Raw genomic sequence first — 13,753 nt, forward strand, 5'->3', positions numbered from 1 at the left:
ATCTTTTTTTTTAGTTTTGCTACCAGATATGCACCCACTGGGGATAGACAAAGAGAGAGACGCACACACAGAGAAAGTGTGAAATCACCTCTTGGAAGGATGGGTACAACACCATCCCTTCTCCTCCATTCTCCTCTCGGGATTTGGGGCATGTCCTCATTCATCTGGCATGATTTTCAAGCTGCTGGGTCCAGGACTCCAACTGTGGTCAGCCACGTGGAAATCCGGCACCTTAACCACCATATCGTGTGTTGGCCTCTCAAAATATAATCTTAATTATATGATTTTATTAATAGCCTATTATCAACTTATGATAATATCACCTTAAGAGCTTTTCACACTGTATTGGTGCTATTGAAGTGTATTGCATTATTCCTTAAGAAAATTTAAAATGTTTCATCACCAATTCTAACTATATAATTGCCATAGCAGGTTTGTATTGGAAATGAGGCTTTCCTTTTATGTTTTTAGTATTTATAAAATGGTTAAAAGAGGACCAGCCTCAGGACCTATTGGTTAAAGGAGCTGGCTGCCATTCAAATCTCTGTTCCTGGTAGCTTGAAAAACATGACAGGCACATGTGCACACATGATGAAAATCTCAACAGGAGAGAGAAACAGAGGAGAAGAAATTGAAACATGACCGTGCTCCATTGGGGGATGCTTTCTCCTTTTCTCTCTGCCTTTCTGTCTCACTCTTATAAGTACACACACCCTCTGGCAATTAAAATAATAAATTGTTAAAATGTAAAAATGAAATATATGTAGTCACTGCCTTACCAAAACAAAAACCATCCATGATCAGGTTTTGCAGCCATATGGCCTTCTGCCTTATTATTTGGCCCTGTTATTAGTGCATATAAGCAACCTTAGACAATGCCTGAACAGATGAGTGTGTTTAAATAACTTATGACCACCAAAATTTTAATTTTATAACAATTTTTCTTTCACAAATTATTATTTTTTAAATAATTTTCAGCCATGTATAAAGATAAACAGCATTCTTAGCCCATGGGTCCTATGAAAACAGGACATGGCTCAGCTTTGGTATGTCCCCTGATAGAGATTTAGATTTATAAACATGAAGTATGTTGTACATATAGGAATGTATGCCTATCATCTGAAAATTTACTTCCACATACATGTAATTCCAGATTCTAGTTTGCTACATGGTGTCAGGATTCTTGATTAACTACATTTTATATACAGAAATACTTAAATCTGCTGGGAGTATTTAGGACAGGGTCTAGAAGAGTGAATTTTCACTTTCTCACTTAATTAAAATATATCAAGTTCCTATTATATGCCAGTCTCTGGGCTAGAAAAGGGGAACTCGGTGACCTAGAGAACACGATGCTAGCTGTTCAGGGACCAAAAGCTGAGCCGAGGAAAGCAGACGTGAAGGTAATGAGTGTCATAATGTGTTCAAGGTGGGTGTACAGTGGAGGGGGGGAGTATTTGATTCTGCAAGGAGATTAAGAAAAGACTTCAAAGAGAAGCTTCGGGGAACCAAAAGTAGACACTGTGATCAGCTTTATTATATTTTCTGTATTGGAAATATTTACATATATGCATGTGTACTCTCCTAGTATTTTTAATGTATAGCTTAACTCACATGTAATAAATTTGTTTCTGAATATTTCGTATTCGTGCAGTAGAGCCAGCTACTACTGTTCTGTACTCTTTTTAGATTTTCTTTTTAGAATAAAAGTCATACATTGCTTCATCAAACTGTTTTATAAAATTAAATACTTTATGGATAGCTAGGAAGGAAAGATAGTTGGTACTCTTAGGTTCTCAAATGAATGTACTGATTCAGACAAGCATAAATCATATGCTCTACCAATGATTAAAACCGGCAGGCAATGCTTACCGGCTCCCTGCAGTGTTATAAATTGTAATCTTTCTGATCTTTTTCTGAAATTCTTTGTAGAAGCTAAGCTGTCAGAAGTCACTACGTATGATTATATGATTCAGAAAAAGTTATATGTAATTACATATGTTTTCTTAATTATTCAGGTCACTTTTCTATGATTAAGTTTGATATTCTAACTAATGAACACATATTGCATGAACTTTGGGTTGATAATAAAATGAACTTCTTCTGAACATAATTAATATATACATAAATATTGTACGACATTTAAAAATAATCAAAGAAGTCAATAAGTTGATAATAAAATGAACTTCTTCTGAACATAATATATATACATATTGTACGACATTTAAAAATAATCAAAGAAGTCAATAAGTTTGCTCTGAAAACACGTGTATATGAGTGTTAGGACAAATGTCGAGATGTGAACAGAGGAAATTAGTGATTTCAAAACCATAACCAACTCTTAGGGACCAGCAGTTAGCTTAATGGCTATGTCACTGGACTCCCATGTAGTCAACCACGGTCTGAGTCCTGGACTTGGTGGCTTAAAGCTCACCCTCGGCACCTGTGTGTTCGTGCCCAAGATCCTGAGAGGAGGATGGGGTAGAAAGGATTGTGGTGTGGCCATCCCCCCTGGGTGGGGGTGGGGGGGTGATTTCTCACTTTCTGTCTCTGTCTCTCTCTGTCTGTCTGGTGAGCGCACAAGCGCTATGGGAAAAACCTCTCAAAACAAACAAATCATAGCCAACTCTTGACAATAATCACGTGGACCTTATTTATTTAGTCAATAGATGACAATTATTTTTAAAGCTAAAAAAATGGAAAATACAGGCCCAGCCACAGTGGCATTAGTGGGAGGGCACTGTTATATGGTGGCTAAGGCTTGGATTCGGTTTTTAACTCAACCTGAACAAGTGGGGTGCAGCCTCCCATGGGAGGCCTCGGTTCAGTTCTCAACCCAATGTGAACAAGTGGGGTGCGGTGATTTATGCTTGCCTATATTTTTACTAACTAGGAAACTGGGGAAGCAGCATCAAAACATGGTGAGACCCCATCATGATATATACAATAAGTATACATTTTTCAACAGAGATCTTTACATTTTTCTGTCTGTTAAATGTTTCTTCCCTTTGCACCTTGTAAGTCTGTTAAATGTTTCTTCCCTTTGCACTTTGTCCCCTCCCTCTACCATTCACTCTCCTCCCTCACAGTCTCTGGTATCTACAGTTATCCCCTTTACTGTCTTATTTGAGATCTCTCAATTTCTGCTCTAGTGTATAGATATTTGGTACAAATTGAGTGGGGATATGCAGTGGGTATCGTTCAAAGTCTGCCTCACTTTACTCAACATTAAGTCTTCTATATTTATCCACTTAAAATCAAATGATAGGATCTCATTGTTTCTTTTTTCTTTTTTGGAGAGATTTTTTGCTATATGATACATACACTCGCCAGAGAGAGAGAGAGAAAAAGAGAGAGAAAGTGTTTCATTTTTTAATGAGAAAAAAAGAGAGAAAGAGGTATTTTTGATTGGATCTCACCACGTTTTGATGCTGCTTCCCCAGAAGGGATCACCATGCTGCAGTCCCTTCTCTTCCATTCTCCTCTTGGAATTTTGGGCATGCATGTACATCCCCCCAGTGTGAGTTTCAAGCCATCAGGTTCAGGACTTGAACCATAGTCAACCTTGTGTGGTTCCAGAGCCTTAACCACCACATCACCCACTGGCCCTGGTTATCACTTTTTTTTTTTAATAGCTGAATAATTTTTCATAGTATATATGTACCACAGTTTTTCAATCCAGTCATCAGATTTGGGACACTTAGGTTGATTCCATGTTTCACCAATTTTGAATAATGCTGCAATCAACATGGATGTACCAGTGTCTCTCCAGTTGAGGGTTTTCCCACCATTTGGGTGAATACCAAGGATTGGGCTTACTGTGTCATATGCAAGTTCTATTTGTAGATTTGAGAAGACCTTCCATATTGTTTTCCACAGAGATTATACTAATTTACCTTCCCACCAACAATGTAAGAGGGCTCCATTTTCACTAGTCTCACCAGCACTTATTATTTTTTGAAGTCAAAACCTTTTATGTGTATATTTGAATGTGGATGGAAAATATGTTGATTTTTTTTCCTAAAGTACTTTTGCTTCCATTCTATAGTGTGTAATGATTTTAGAAGCTGTCCTGAAAATAAATAAAAAGACCTGTTTAAACTACATGTTAATTTAAAAAAATATTTGAAAAGATGTTTCAACATAGCAATGACTATTCACTGATAGTCATTTGAAATAAGGATTTTTATAAGTTTTGGAAAAAGTTAATGAAATTAAATTTGTTTTATTAATAAGTGTTTTTCTAGAAGCAGATATTTAATAAAAAAACAAGCTTGTTTGCTAGTAGAAAAGTGTATAGTATATCTAATTTAAGTACAGAAATAAAAGCAAGACAAAAACAGAATATATTTTAAATATATTTGGAACTTCAGTAAACATCATTTTCATTTTTCAAGTTATAGCTATAATTATTATCATTTGAATCTATGATTGTTTTATAAGGATCTGGGTAATGCTTTGTATTCTAATATTTTAATAAAGCAACTAATATGATGTCCATTTCACTTCTCTATTTGACCTATTGTAAAATCAAATTATTATTACCATATCAATTCTTGTCTTTAAAGTACTCAAACCAACTTACATCATACTTGGAGCCCAGGAGATGTTTGTTGATGCTCATTTAATGTGAAATAATTTGGTTTTGATGACAGCATAGTTGATTTCTTTCTCCTTTTCCATTTTGTTCTACCCTTACATACACAGGCTAAATAACTTCACTTTAATGTGCACCATTTTCTCAAAATGTTAGCGTCCATGGGAACCAGCAGTTAGCGTAATGGCTATGTTGCTGGACTCCCACGTAGTCAACCGCGGTTCGCGTTCTGGACCCGGTGGCTTAAAACTCACGCCGGGCGTGTGTGAGTGTGTGCCCAAGATCCCGAGAGGAGAATGGAGGAGAAGGGATTGCAGCGTGACCATCCCCTCTGGGGGGTGATTTCTCGCTTTCTGTCTCTCTGTCTCTCTCTGTCTGTCTGGCGAGCGCACACGCCCTATAGCGAAAAACCTCTCCAAAAAAAAAAAAACAAAAGTTAGCATCTGTCTTGTTGAATTTTTACTTTAAAATTTATGCCTTTTAGTGCACTGAAAATTTCATGGTATTTATGCTTCTCTCGATAAGTTTTCTAGGAATGCTTTTTCTCAGTAAAGTGAACCTTCTTGGTCAATCTTTGACTAAATATAGACCTTTGCAATTTTAACTAGAGGGGCCAACAGGTGGCATGGTGGTTAAGGCACTGGATCCTACATGGCAGGCTGCATAGTTCAAATCCCTGATCCAGTCACTTGAAAATCATGCCAGGCACATGTGCATATATGTCCAAAATCCCAAGAGGAGAATGGAGAAGGGATTGTGGCATATCCATCCTCCCTTGGTGGTGATTTCTTACTTTCCCTCTCTTCCTGTCTCTCTGTTTGTCTATCTCCAGTAGGTGCATATGCCCTATAGCAAAAACTAAAAATATTTTTAAAAAATAATAAAAATATTTTAACTAGAGGTGTTTCCAATATAATGGATGGGACCAAAAACTTGCTTCTCAACTTTCTCCCTTTGCCACATAAAACTTTCAGACTGTGGAGGTTATAATCGAAACCAGTACTAAGTTTTTAAAATACAATCTCAAAGTTAGAATGCAAAATAATAAAACTAATCTTCATGATGACTTCTAGGCCAGTTTTGTTGGACACAGCTCACATTCTCTTCCTCATTCACAAGTGGAATGTGTAGTATAGTAGTATTAGTATAGTAAATCTGTTTTGCAAGTATTGTTTATAGACATAGACATGTTTTAATAGGAATTAGCTACAATAAATTATCTCTTGTCATAATTTTCCTGAAGGCTTTGGACTATGCCTTTTTGTCATGAATGCCAGAAGTCATGGGTGGACTTTGCATCATATACAGTAGCTTTTACACCCATCTAGCTCTTACACTGGATTATTGTTACACAGTTGAAAGGAATTCTTGATTCATCAGTGCTGATTGTGAGGCAGTATTTTTTGGAGTTTGAATTCTGAAACCTATCACCTGGTCTTAAAATCTGGCTCTCACTAGCTCAGTGACTATGGGCAATTATAAGAAATTGCCCCCCACACTCCCAGTCTGCAACCTCTTCTCCTTCATCCTCCTCTTGGGATTTTGGGCATGCATACACATGCACTGGGTGTGTTTTTCAAGCCTCCAGGTTCAGGACTTGAACTATGGACTCAGCCATGTGGTATCCAGGACCTTAACTACCATGCAATCTGCTGGCCCTGATAGCCACATTCTTACCATGCTCTCAGTCTCTATGAAGACTTCCTGGTATGAACATAAGCCATTTTCATACCTGAAGGCAGCCTATTATGGTGTTAAGATCATGAATATTAGACCTAAAGACCTGAGCTCAGCTCTTAGTTCTACCATCTCCTTCACTGGAACATAAATGTCTCAGACCTTTGAAACTTCAGTGTCCTGGTGTGTAAAATGAATAGTGTATAATGGTTCAGGTCCATCAGGGTTGTTTTAAGGAGTAGCTAAATGTACATGATCTAGCACATTGTAAGTTCTTAATAAATAATAAATCATTTTAAAGAGTAAATAATTTTATAGTGCTAAGTAAAACTGATTATCTGGTATATTCAAAATATGGACTACTGTGCAAATTACTACTAAAAATAATAACCACCAATTTATTATTGTTACACAAATAATTAAGCACTACTCCTCAGATTATTATTGCTATTTAAAAAAGACAACTTGGAGACCAGCAGATGGCATAGCAGTTACATCACTGGGCTCCTACATAGTTGACTATGGCTCATGTCCTGAACCCAGCAGCTTAAAACTCATGCCAGGTCATGTGCATGTGTGCCCAAAATTCTGAGAGGAGAATGGAGGTAAAAAGATTGCTGCGTGGTCAATCCCCCTGTCAGGTGATTTCTTTCTTACTTTCTGTCTCTCTATCTCTCTTTGGTGAGTGCACCCTATAGCAAAAATATCTTAAAAAAAAAAGATAGACCAACCTAAAATTTCCCCTTTTCTAGGATAAATAATCCAAGTTTTTAACTTCCTCTTTCCAACCTTTATAGTACTCTTAATTGTGTAGCAAATCATTATGTCCTTATTAAATTACGGGCTCTAAATTAACCCAAAGTTCCTTGACCGTCTAGTTAATTCTGCTCATGTGGAAGAAGCGTAATCATTACTACATGTTTCCCATCAATTAATTTACTTTTTTTAATAGAGTAACATTACTGACTTGCTTGGTTGGTGGGTATTCCATGACCCTGATATAATTTTTTCCCCTTATTTGTTCATAGCTGACTGCTCTTCAGCTTTCTTCTTCATAATTTTCTGATTTTTTTTCTGAGTCATTTACGACTAGGAAACACAAAAGGTGTAAAATGGAAAATAATTTAGTGCATTTCCTTGTTGCTGTGATTTATGTAGCAGACCTTTACCAACAGAGGGGAAATATGCTGCGACCAAATGGGAAGAGGCTTCATTCCTGCCCTCCACCCCATTTAATGACCACAATGTATGTCAGACCACTTCATTGTCAACAGATTATTTTGCCAAAATACACCACCTAAAATAGAAATATTGGGCTGTTGGAAAAGTTGTGACACATTTTATGTAGAAAATAGATGAAGGAAAGTCTGCTAGATCCAAAAGAAGAGAGAGACTGAAACACACAAATTGTTGGGGATCTCAGTATTCCATTATCTCCTTTAGACAAGTCATCTAGACAGAAAATAAGCCAAGAGATAGCGGGTCTAAATTTTTCTATGTAAAAATGCGTCATGACTTTTCGGACAATTGAATAACAGATTACTAGAAAAGTTTTCAAAAGATGTACTTGCTGCTGGAGAAGTCATCTCTTATTTGGTGCTTATCTTATCTCTACAACACATTAAAGATTATTAAACCATTAAAAGACCCAACATCTGTGACTCTTCATACACCAGAAAATGTATCAAGTACCTCATTTGTCACCCATTATATGAATAGGCCCGTGGTTTTTGTATTTACACATGCCTCTGTAGACTCTTATGCAATTGTTTTCTAAAAACATCTTCTTGTGGGGGGGGTTGGTACAGCAGGTGGCGTGGTGGTTAAAGTTCTGGATTCCCACATGGCCAACCACGTTTCAAGTCCCGGACCCAGTGACTTGAAAATCACTCCACACATATGTGTGTGCCTACCCAAAAATCCTGAGAGGAAAAGGGATTGCAGTGTGGTCATCCTGGGGAGTGATTTCTCACTTTTCCTCTCTCTGTCTCTCTCTCTCTGTTCCCCTCTGGTGCCCTATGGCAAAAATTTAAAAAATAAAAGTACAAAACCACTTGGGAAGCATAAAATATTAGCTAGTAAATATCTGTTTTGATTTAGATTAAACATGCTGACAACTGTCTAATGATTCCTTTTTCCTGCCTATTGACTATGTCAGAGTGTGCATCAGTGAGTTAAAAACTCAAATATGTGTACTGCTATTTTACATTTTAAGGCTGACTGCCTTTAAAAGCCAGATTCAAGAGAACTATCTTAGCCAGAGGATTTTAGCTAAAACCATCTATAAATGCATGCCTGTTTAGAAGCTAAATTAACAAAACTCTCTCCATCAGTTTCTCAAGTTTTTTCTTGCATGTCCATGGTAGCTAGAAAAATCACTAGTAGAACACTCAAGGTCTTTGATAAAAATTTAGAAGTAAAACTCACATGTACTTATTCTTCTATATAGTGTCTCTTCTTGCAGTCAAAACAGAGCCCTTGAACAGCAGTGAAACCACAACCACGACTGGAGATGGAGCGCTTGACACTTTTACTGGGTCAGGTAAAGCCTTTAGCTCGCGTGCCATTATGTACACATTAGGGTGCATACTTGTCATCCTCCTTGTGAATAAGCAGCGTAAACATCAAAACTGTCAGAACTTTGATCTCTAAAAAGTTAGCAATAAGTCTGCTTTTATTGAGAACTAATCATCATCACACTATATACTTTGAGAAATTAATTTGGGATCATTTTGCTGGATTTTTAGTTGACATTAAAATGGTCCCATGACTTTGTTGTTGGAGATAAACAGAGCTGGCTTCCTTCATAATTATTTCACACAGTATTTAATTAATTTAATAATTAGATCGGAGTAGCTGACTTTGTTCATTCAACTTGCCCATTTCAATGACATAAAAATTCCCTGCAGTCTAACATTTTAGATGTAAAACTATCCATTCAATTCCTCCTAAATAACCTTGTTTCCTTTCTGGGTTTAAAAAGCTCCTCCTGTGTAAGCAGCTGAGTGACAAGTATTAAAGGTTAATGGGCTGCAGGAGAGCACATGCTGGTTGCATTAGAACCCAGTCTCTGAGAGCACTGGTAGGCATCAAAGAGAACAATAGCGGGCCTTTAAACATCAGTCCCTTTAAAATATGAAATATCTGATAACTCCCAGCTGGGCACAAAGGGAATGAATTAAGTTGACTTAAAGATTTTTTTTTTCAACTAAAATATTTTGTTTGGCTTATTATCTGGCGAAAGGATTTTTTAAACCTTTTCTTAACCAGAGGAGGAATGTGTGTATCAAAGGATGGGCATTAAACCTGGAAAAGTATTTTTGGTGATTAAATATTGGTTCTGTTACTCTGTTGCAACCTATTTCCCATTTATTCATGAACCATGCACAGGGATGTTCTGGAGGTCCATGTTTTATGTAAAAAGAGTTGAGGTGTGCCTTTGAGCTTAGTATCTCTGTAGCATATACTTGAACTTTATAGATGCAAATAATCCAGTTTTACAGTGATTAGAAGCACATGTCATGTATTCACATAAATATTAGTATTCCAAACAGAAATAAATAAAATATGCACAGAGACCCATCTGTCTAATCCACGCCCTTTAGTCACCTGCCTCCCCAGAGATAAATAGGTACCAACTTACTCTAACATTTTGTACTGTTAGCTTACCATGACTCTTAACTTTCTGCAAAGAAAATGCATATGACCAAAGTTTTAAGGAAAGGAATGGAATTATTAACTAATTGTTGATATATTTCAATAGTATACTACAAGCTAATTAAATACTGAATGACAGACCAGAAGTTGGTGTAGTGCCTAAGTCACTAGACTCCTACCTACATAGCTGACCACAGTTGGCCCCCAGGACTCAGTGGCTTGAAAATAATGCCAAGTGCATGTGTGTGCAAACCCAAAATCCTCAGAGGAGAATGGAGCAGAAGGGATTGCTGTGTGGCCACCCACCCCTGGGGGGTGAGTTCTCAACTTCCCCTTGTATGTTTCTCTCTGTCTCTCTCTGGCAAGCACATATGCCCTACAGCAAAAACCTAAAAAAAGAAAACCTGAATGACAAAACTATAGAATGGTAGTTCCAGAAAATATTTCAGAGCTCTCTGATACAATTTATAGACAAGAATACTAAGGTTCCCAGAGAAGATGAAGGTGGTTAAGGCCACACAGTCAAGACCTCACAGCTGGTTGGTGGTATAATCAATCTGGAACAGAGTCCCTGGGTCCTTTCTATGAAACCTCACCAAAAAAATACAAAGATGGAAAAAGACAGATGTGCATGATCATCCTGTCTGAAATTTACTCTTATTATCTTTGCAGGTATTTTCTCAGTTTTCTTTTAAAATCTGTTTAGAGGTGTACAAGCCAATGAAGTAGCCATTAGTCATGTGTGGCAATTTAAATTTAAATTAATTAAAATTTGGTAAAATTAAACATTTTATTTCTAGTCACATTAGACACATTTCAGTGTCTAATAACTGACCATGGTTAGTGGCTGCCGCAGTAGACAACTCACACATGCACACTTGCAAAACCACGTGAAGTTCTATTTGACAGCAAGCTCTAGGGCCAGGATACACAGTAAAGGCACCATTAAACTTTCCTTACTGTGGGGGAACTGTCCTTCACATTGTAAGATGTTCAGCAGCATTCCTACATCTGCTTCTAAATGCCATAGCATCCCCCAGTTGTGACAACGAAAAATTTTCCCATTTTATTTATTTATATTTTATTTATTCATGTTTTAATTGCTGGAGATCTCACATCAGAGTCTGAGAGGGAGAACGTACCCCCAGTGAAGGGCGGTTACACTACAGTCCCTTCTCCTTCATTTCCTCGTCCTGCTGGGATTCTGAACATGCACAGGGGCCTACTTGATGTGTTTTTCAGGCCGTCATGTTTGGCAGGTGGGATCTGGTTCCTTTAACCACTAGGCTACACGTCAGGCCACAGACATTTTAAATGTTTCTTGCCAATCAAAATTGCCCACTTCCACTTCCCAACCCATTGAGGGTCACTGATCCAAGGTGTCCTAAGAGTAAAATCTTGAAATTGCTTGATGCCATTCTCTGAGAAACTAATAATATGGATAAAATGTTTGCTTTAATTAAGTTTCAGGACATCTTGAAGACAAGCAATTTTGTTTTTGTATGCACAATTAATGGAATATAATAAGTTTGGTGGTTTGGGTAATGGCTGTGATTAATTAAATAACAGTGGGGAATAAAACAAAGGTCTTCCATATTTGTACATGGTATTCTAGAACTCTTTCTGGAGATTAGGCTTTCCTTTGTAGTAGTCTAAAAATGAGTAGTCTTTAAATTTGATCGGCATAATCACAACACACTTTAATCCAATTTTGTTGCTTTTAGGTACCTATAAACTTAGTAGTTAGAAAAAAATACTAATTTTAGTAAAGAAATATAAACTCTCAAATTTTTATTCCTTATGTTCAAATCACAGTTTTCAGAGTCAAAGATTTTGTATTCTATTTAGAAAACATACATATAGACATAACATTTTGAAGGTTAATTGAGCCTGTATACTGTTGTCAGTACTTCATTCCTTAGAGAAGAAAAGCATCCTAAAGCATTCAGAATTGTGTTCATGTGGATGTCTTTTTTTCTGAAATGTGTAATTTTGCTTTTTGCCTTATTTAAGAAAATCTTCTATAGTGAATGTTTCTTTTCATCATTTGATGTCTCTTTGAAAAAGACTTCTCTTTTAAAACCTTGAGATTAACTGATTAGTAAAACCCACATCTTGAGTATACCAAAGTGAAGTTCCATTTTAAAAAAAGACAAAACAGGGCCAGCAGATAGTATGGTGGTTAAGGCATGGGATTCCACATGGCCAACTCCATGAATCAAGTCCCAGACATGGCAGCTTGAAAACACATGTGGTACATGCACATATATGTCTAAAATCCCTAGAGGAAAATGGATCAGAAGGGATCATAGTGTGGGTCAAGTTCCCCCTCTCTCTGTCTTCTCTACCAAGCACATGAACCCTATTGCAAAAATCTAAAAAAAAAAAAAAATGAACCAAACAAAAAAAAGACAAAATAGCCTGAAATTAAACCTCATTTAACTATATTTCTACTAAATAGACCATTCACTACTATGAATTAATAAATTGGACTGAATCTCCTATGGAATAGCATTCTTGTTATATAATGGACATTCAGTGCTCATAATGGAGAACTGTCTTTTCTCATTAAGTTGACTTGAAAATTTTAAACATTATGTTTTTAAGAAAAAAATTTAAAAAATTAATGACCATTGATCAATTTATTTTAACTCTATATCACAAATTCACTTCAATTTTGGATGCTGGAAATTTTAGAACATATCACCTCTAGTCATCATCATAATTTTCAAAACTGATTCATAATATTCTTGAAAATATACTTACTGCACTATTGCTATGAAAGTTAAAATATGCTTTCCATACTCTGAGTTTACAGGCAAAATAGCATTTTAAACACATTAAATTCTGCATGTTTATGAAGCAGTAGATCACAAGGCTACTTAATAGCATTTGGATATAGAAATATATCATGTTTCATAAAATAGTTAGCAACCTAAACCTATTTGTCACTTTTACAATTCTAAAAGTATAGCTCTAGAATTATTATGAACAACTTAGAAAGGGCATAGTACTTTGAAGTATAACTATGATTGATTAGACTAAACTAATTCCAGCACTGCATTGTGTACTACTTTAATCTTTTTGAAAAGTGAATGAACAGCAGATGGCCTAATAAAGACACTCTGTGTGCTTGCTCAGTATGGATTGGCTCTGAAGGCATTGGTTCAACACTTTGGAGTTATATATTTGCAATGTATCTGTCTTAGTCAAGGTAGATGGTTAAAGGAAAGAGAAACTTCTAAACTTTTGGATATATTCCAGTTTGGGGCTGAATGTTTGGCTGAAATGTTAATAGGACCGACTTTTACTTTTAAATTCCAGTTCTTCTCAAGAAAATGTTATCTCTGATAGTTCAAAATACATTCATTAAATATACTTGCTACTGCATTTTGTAATTATGTTTTTTTAAATGTATGACATTATTACTCTTGCTTTCTATGAGTATTTCAGTTATTTCTAGAATCTTTTGGATTCTACATTTTTAACTACTCATTCAATGGTATAAGGAAATAGAAAAACAATACTGTTTTACAATTGGACAATAAAAGTTGGAACATAAAATTTTTCTTAATTTTTATTGTATTTCAATGAGAATAAATATGAAGGAAAAATAACATAAGAGGAATCTTCCAAAAGTTCATGGAAATGTGTATTATAACAAAAACTATGCATGGATTTAAAAAATTTCTCCACCCAACTAAACTCATATTCTAATTCCATTCTTTTAGGAATGTTTAAAGTCCCCTTGTTTGCCATCATATTGGAATTTGAAATATAAAGTCTGAAAATTTAAAAAATGTACATTATGACCCCATCATC

General features: G+C 36.0%; 1 protein-coding gene across 7 annotated transcripts in view; it reads left to right on the plus strand.

Moving 5' to 3' along the window:
• Positions 1 to 13,753, plus strand: part of EYA4 (EYA transcriptional coactivator and phosphatase 4) — a 325,860-nt gene that overhangs the window by 233,389 nt on the left and 78,718 nt on the right. For 4 of the 7 annotated variants that reach the window (XM_006144330.3, XM_006144324.3, XM_006144326.3 and 1 more), the window contains one exon: positions 8,724 to 8,816. The exons of 2 other annotated variants lie outside the window; for them this stretch is intronic. In XM_006144330.3, the coding sequence (XP_006144392.1) occupies positions 8,724 to 8,816 (93 nt within the window). The remainder of the gene's footprint in view (positions 1 to 8,723; positions 8,817 to 13,753) is intronic. One more of the 7 variants, XM_006144325.3, reaches the window with a different exon arrangement.

The sequence above is a fragment of the Tupaia chinensis genome, unplaced genomic scaffold (genome assembly GCF_000334495.1).
Source record: "Tupaia chinensis unplaced genomic scaffold, TupChi_1.0 Scaffold000117_2, whole genome shotgun sequence".
Taxonomy (NCBI): Eukaryota; Metazoa; Chordata; class Mammalia; order Scandentia; family Tupaiidae; genus Tupaia; species Tupaia belangeri.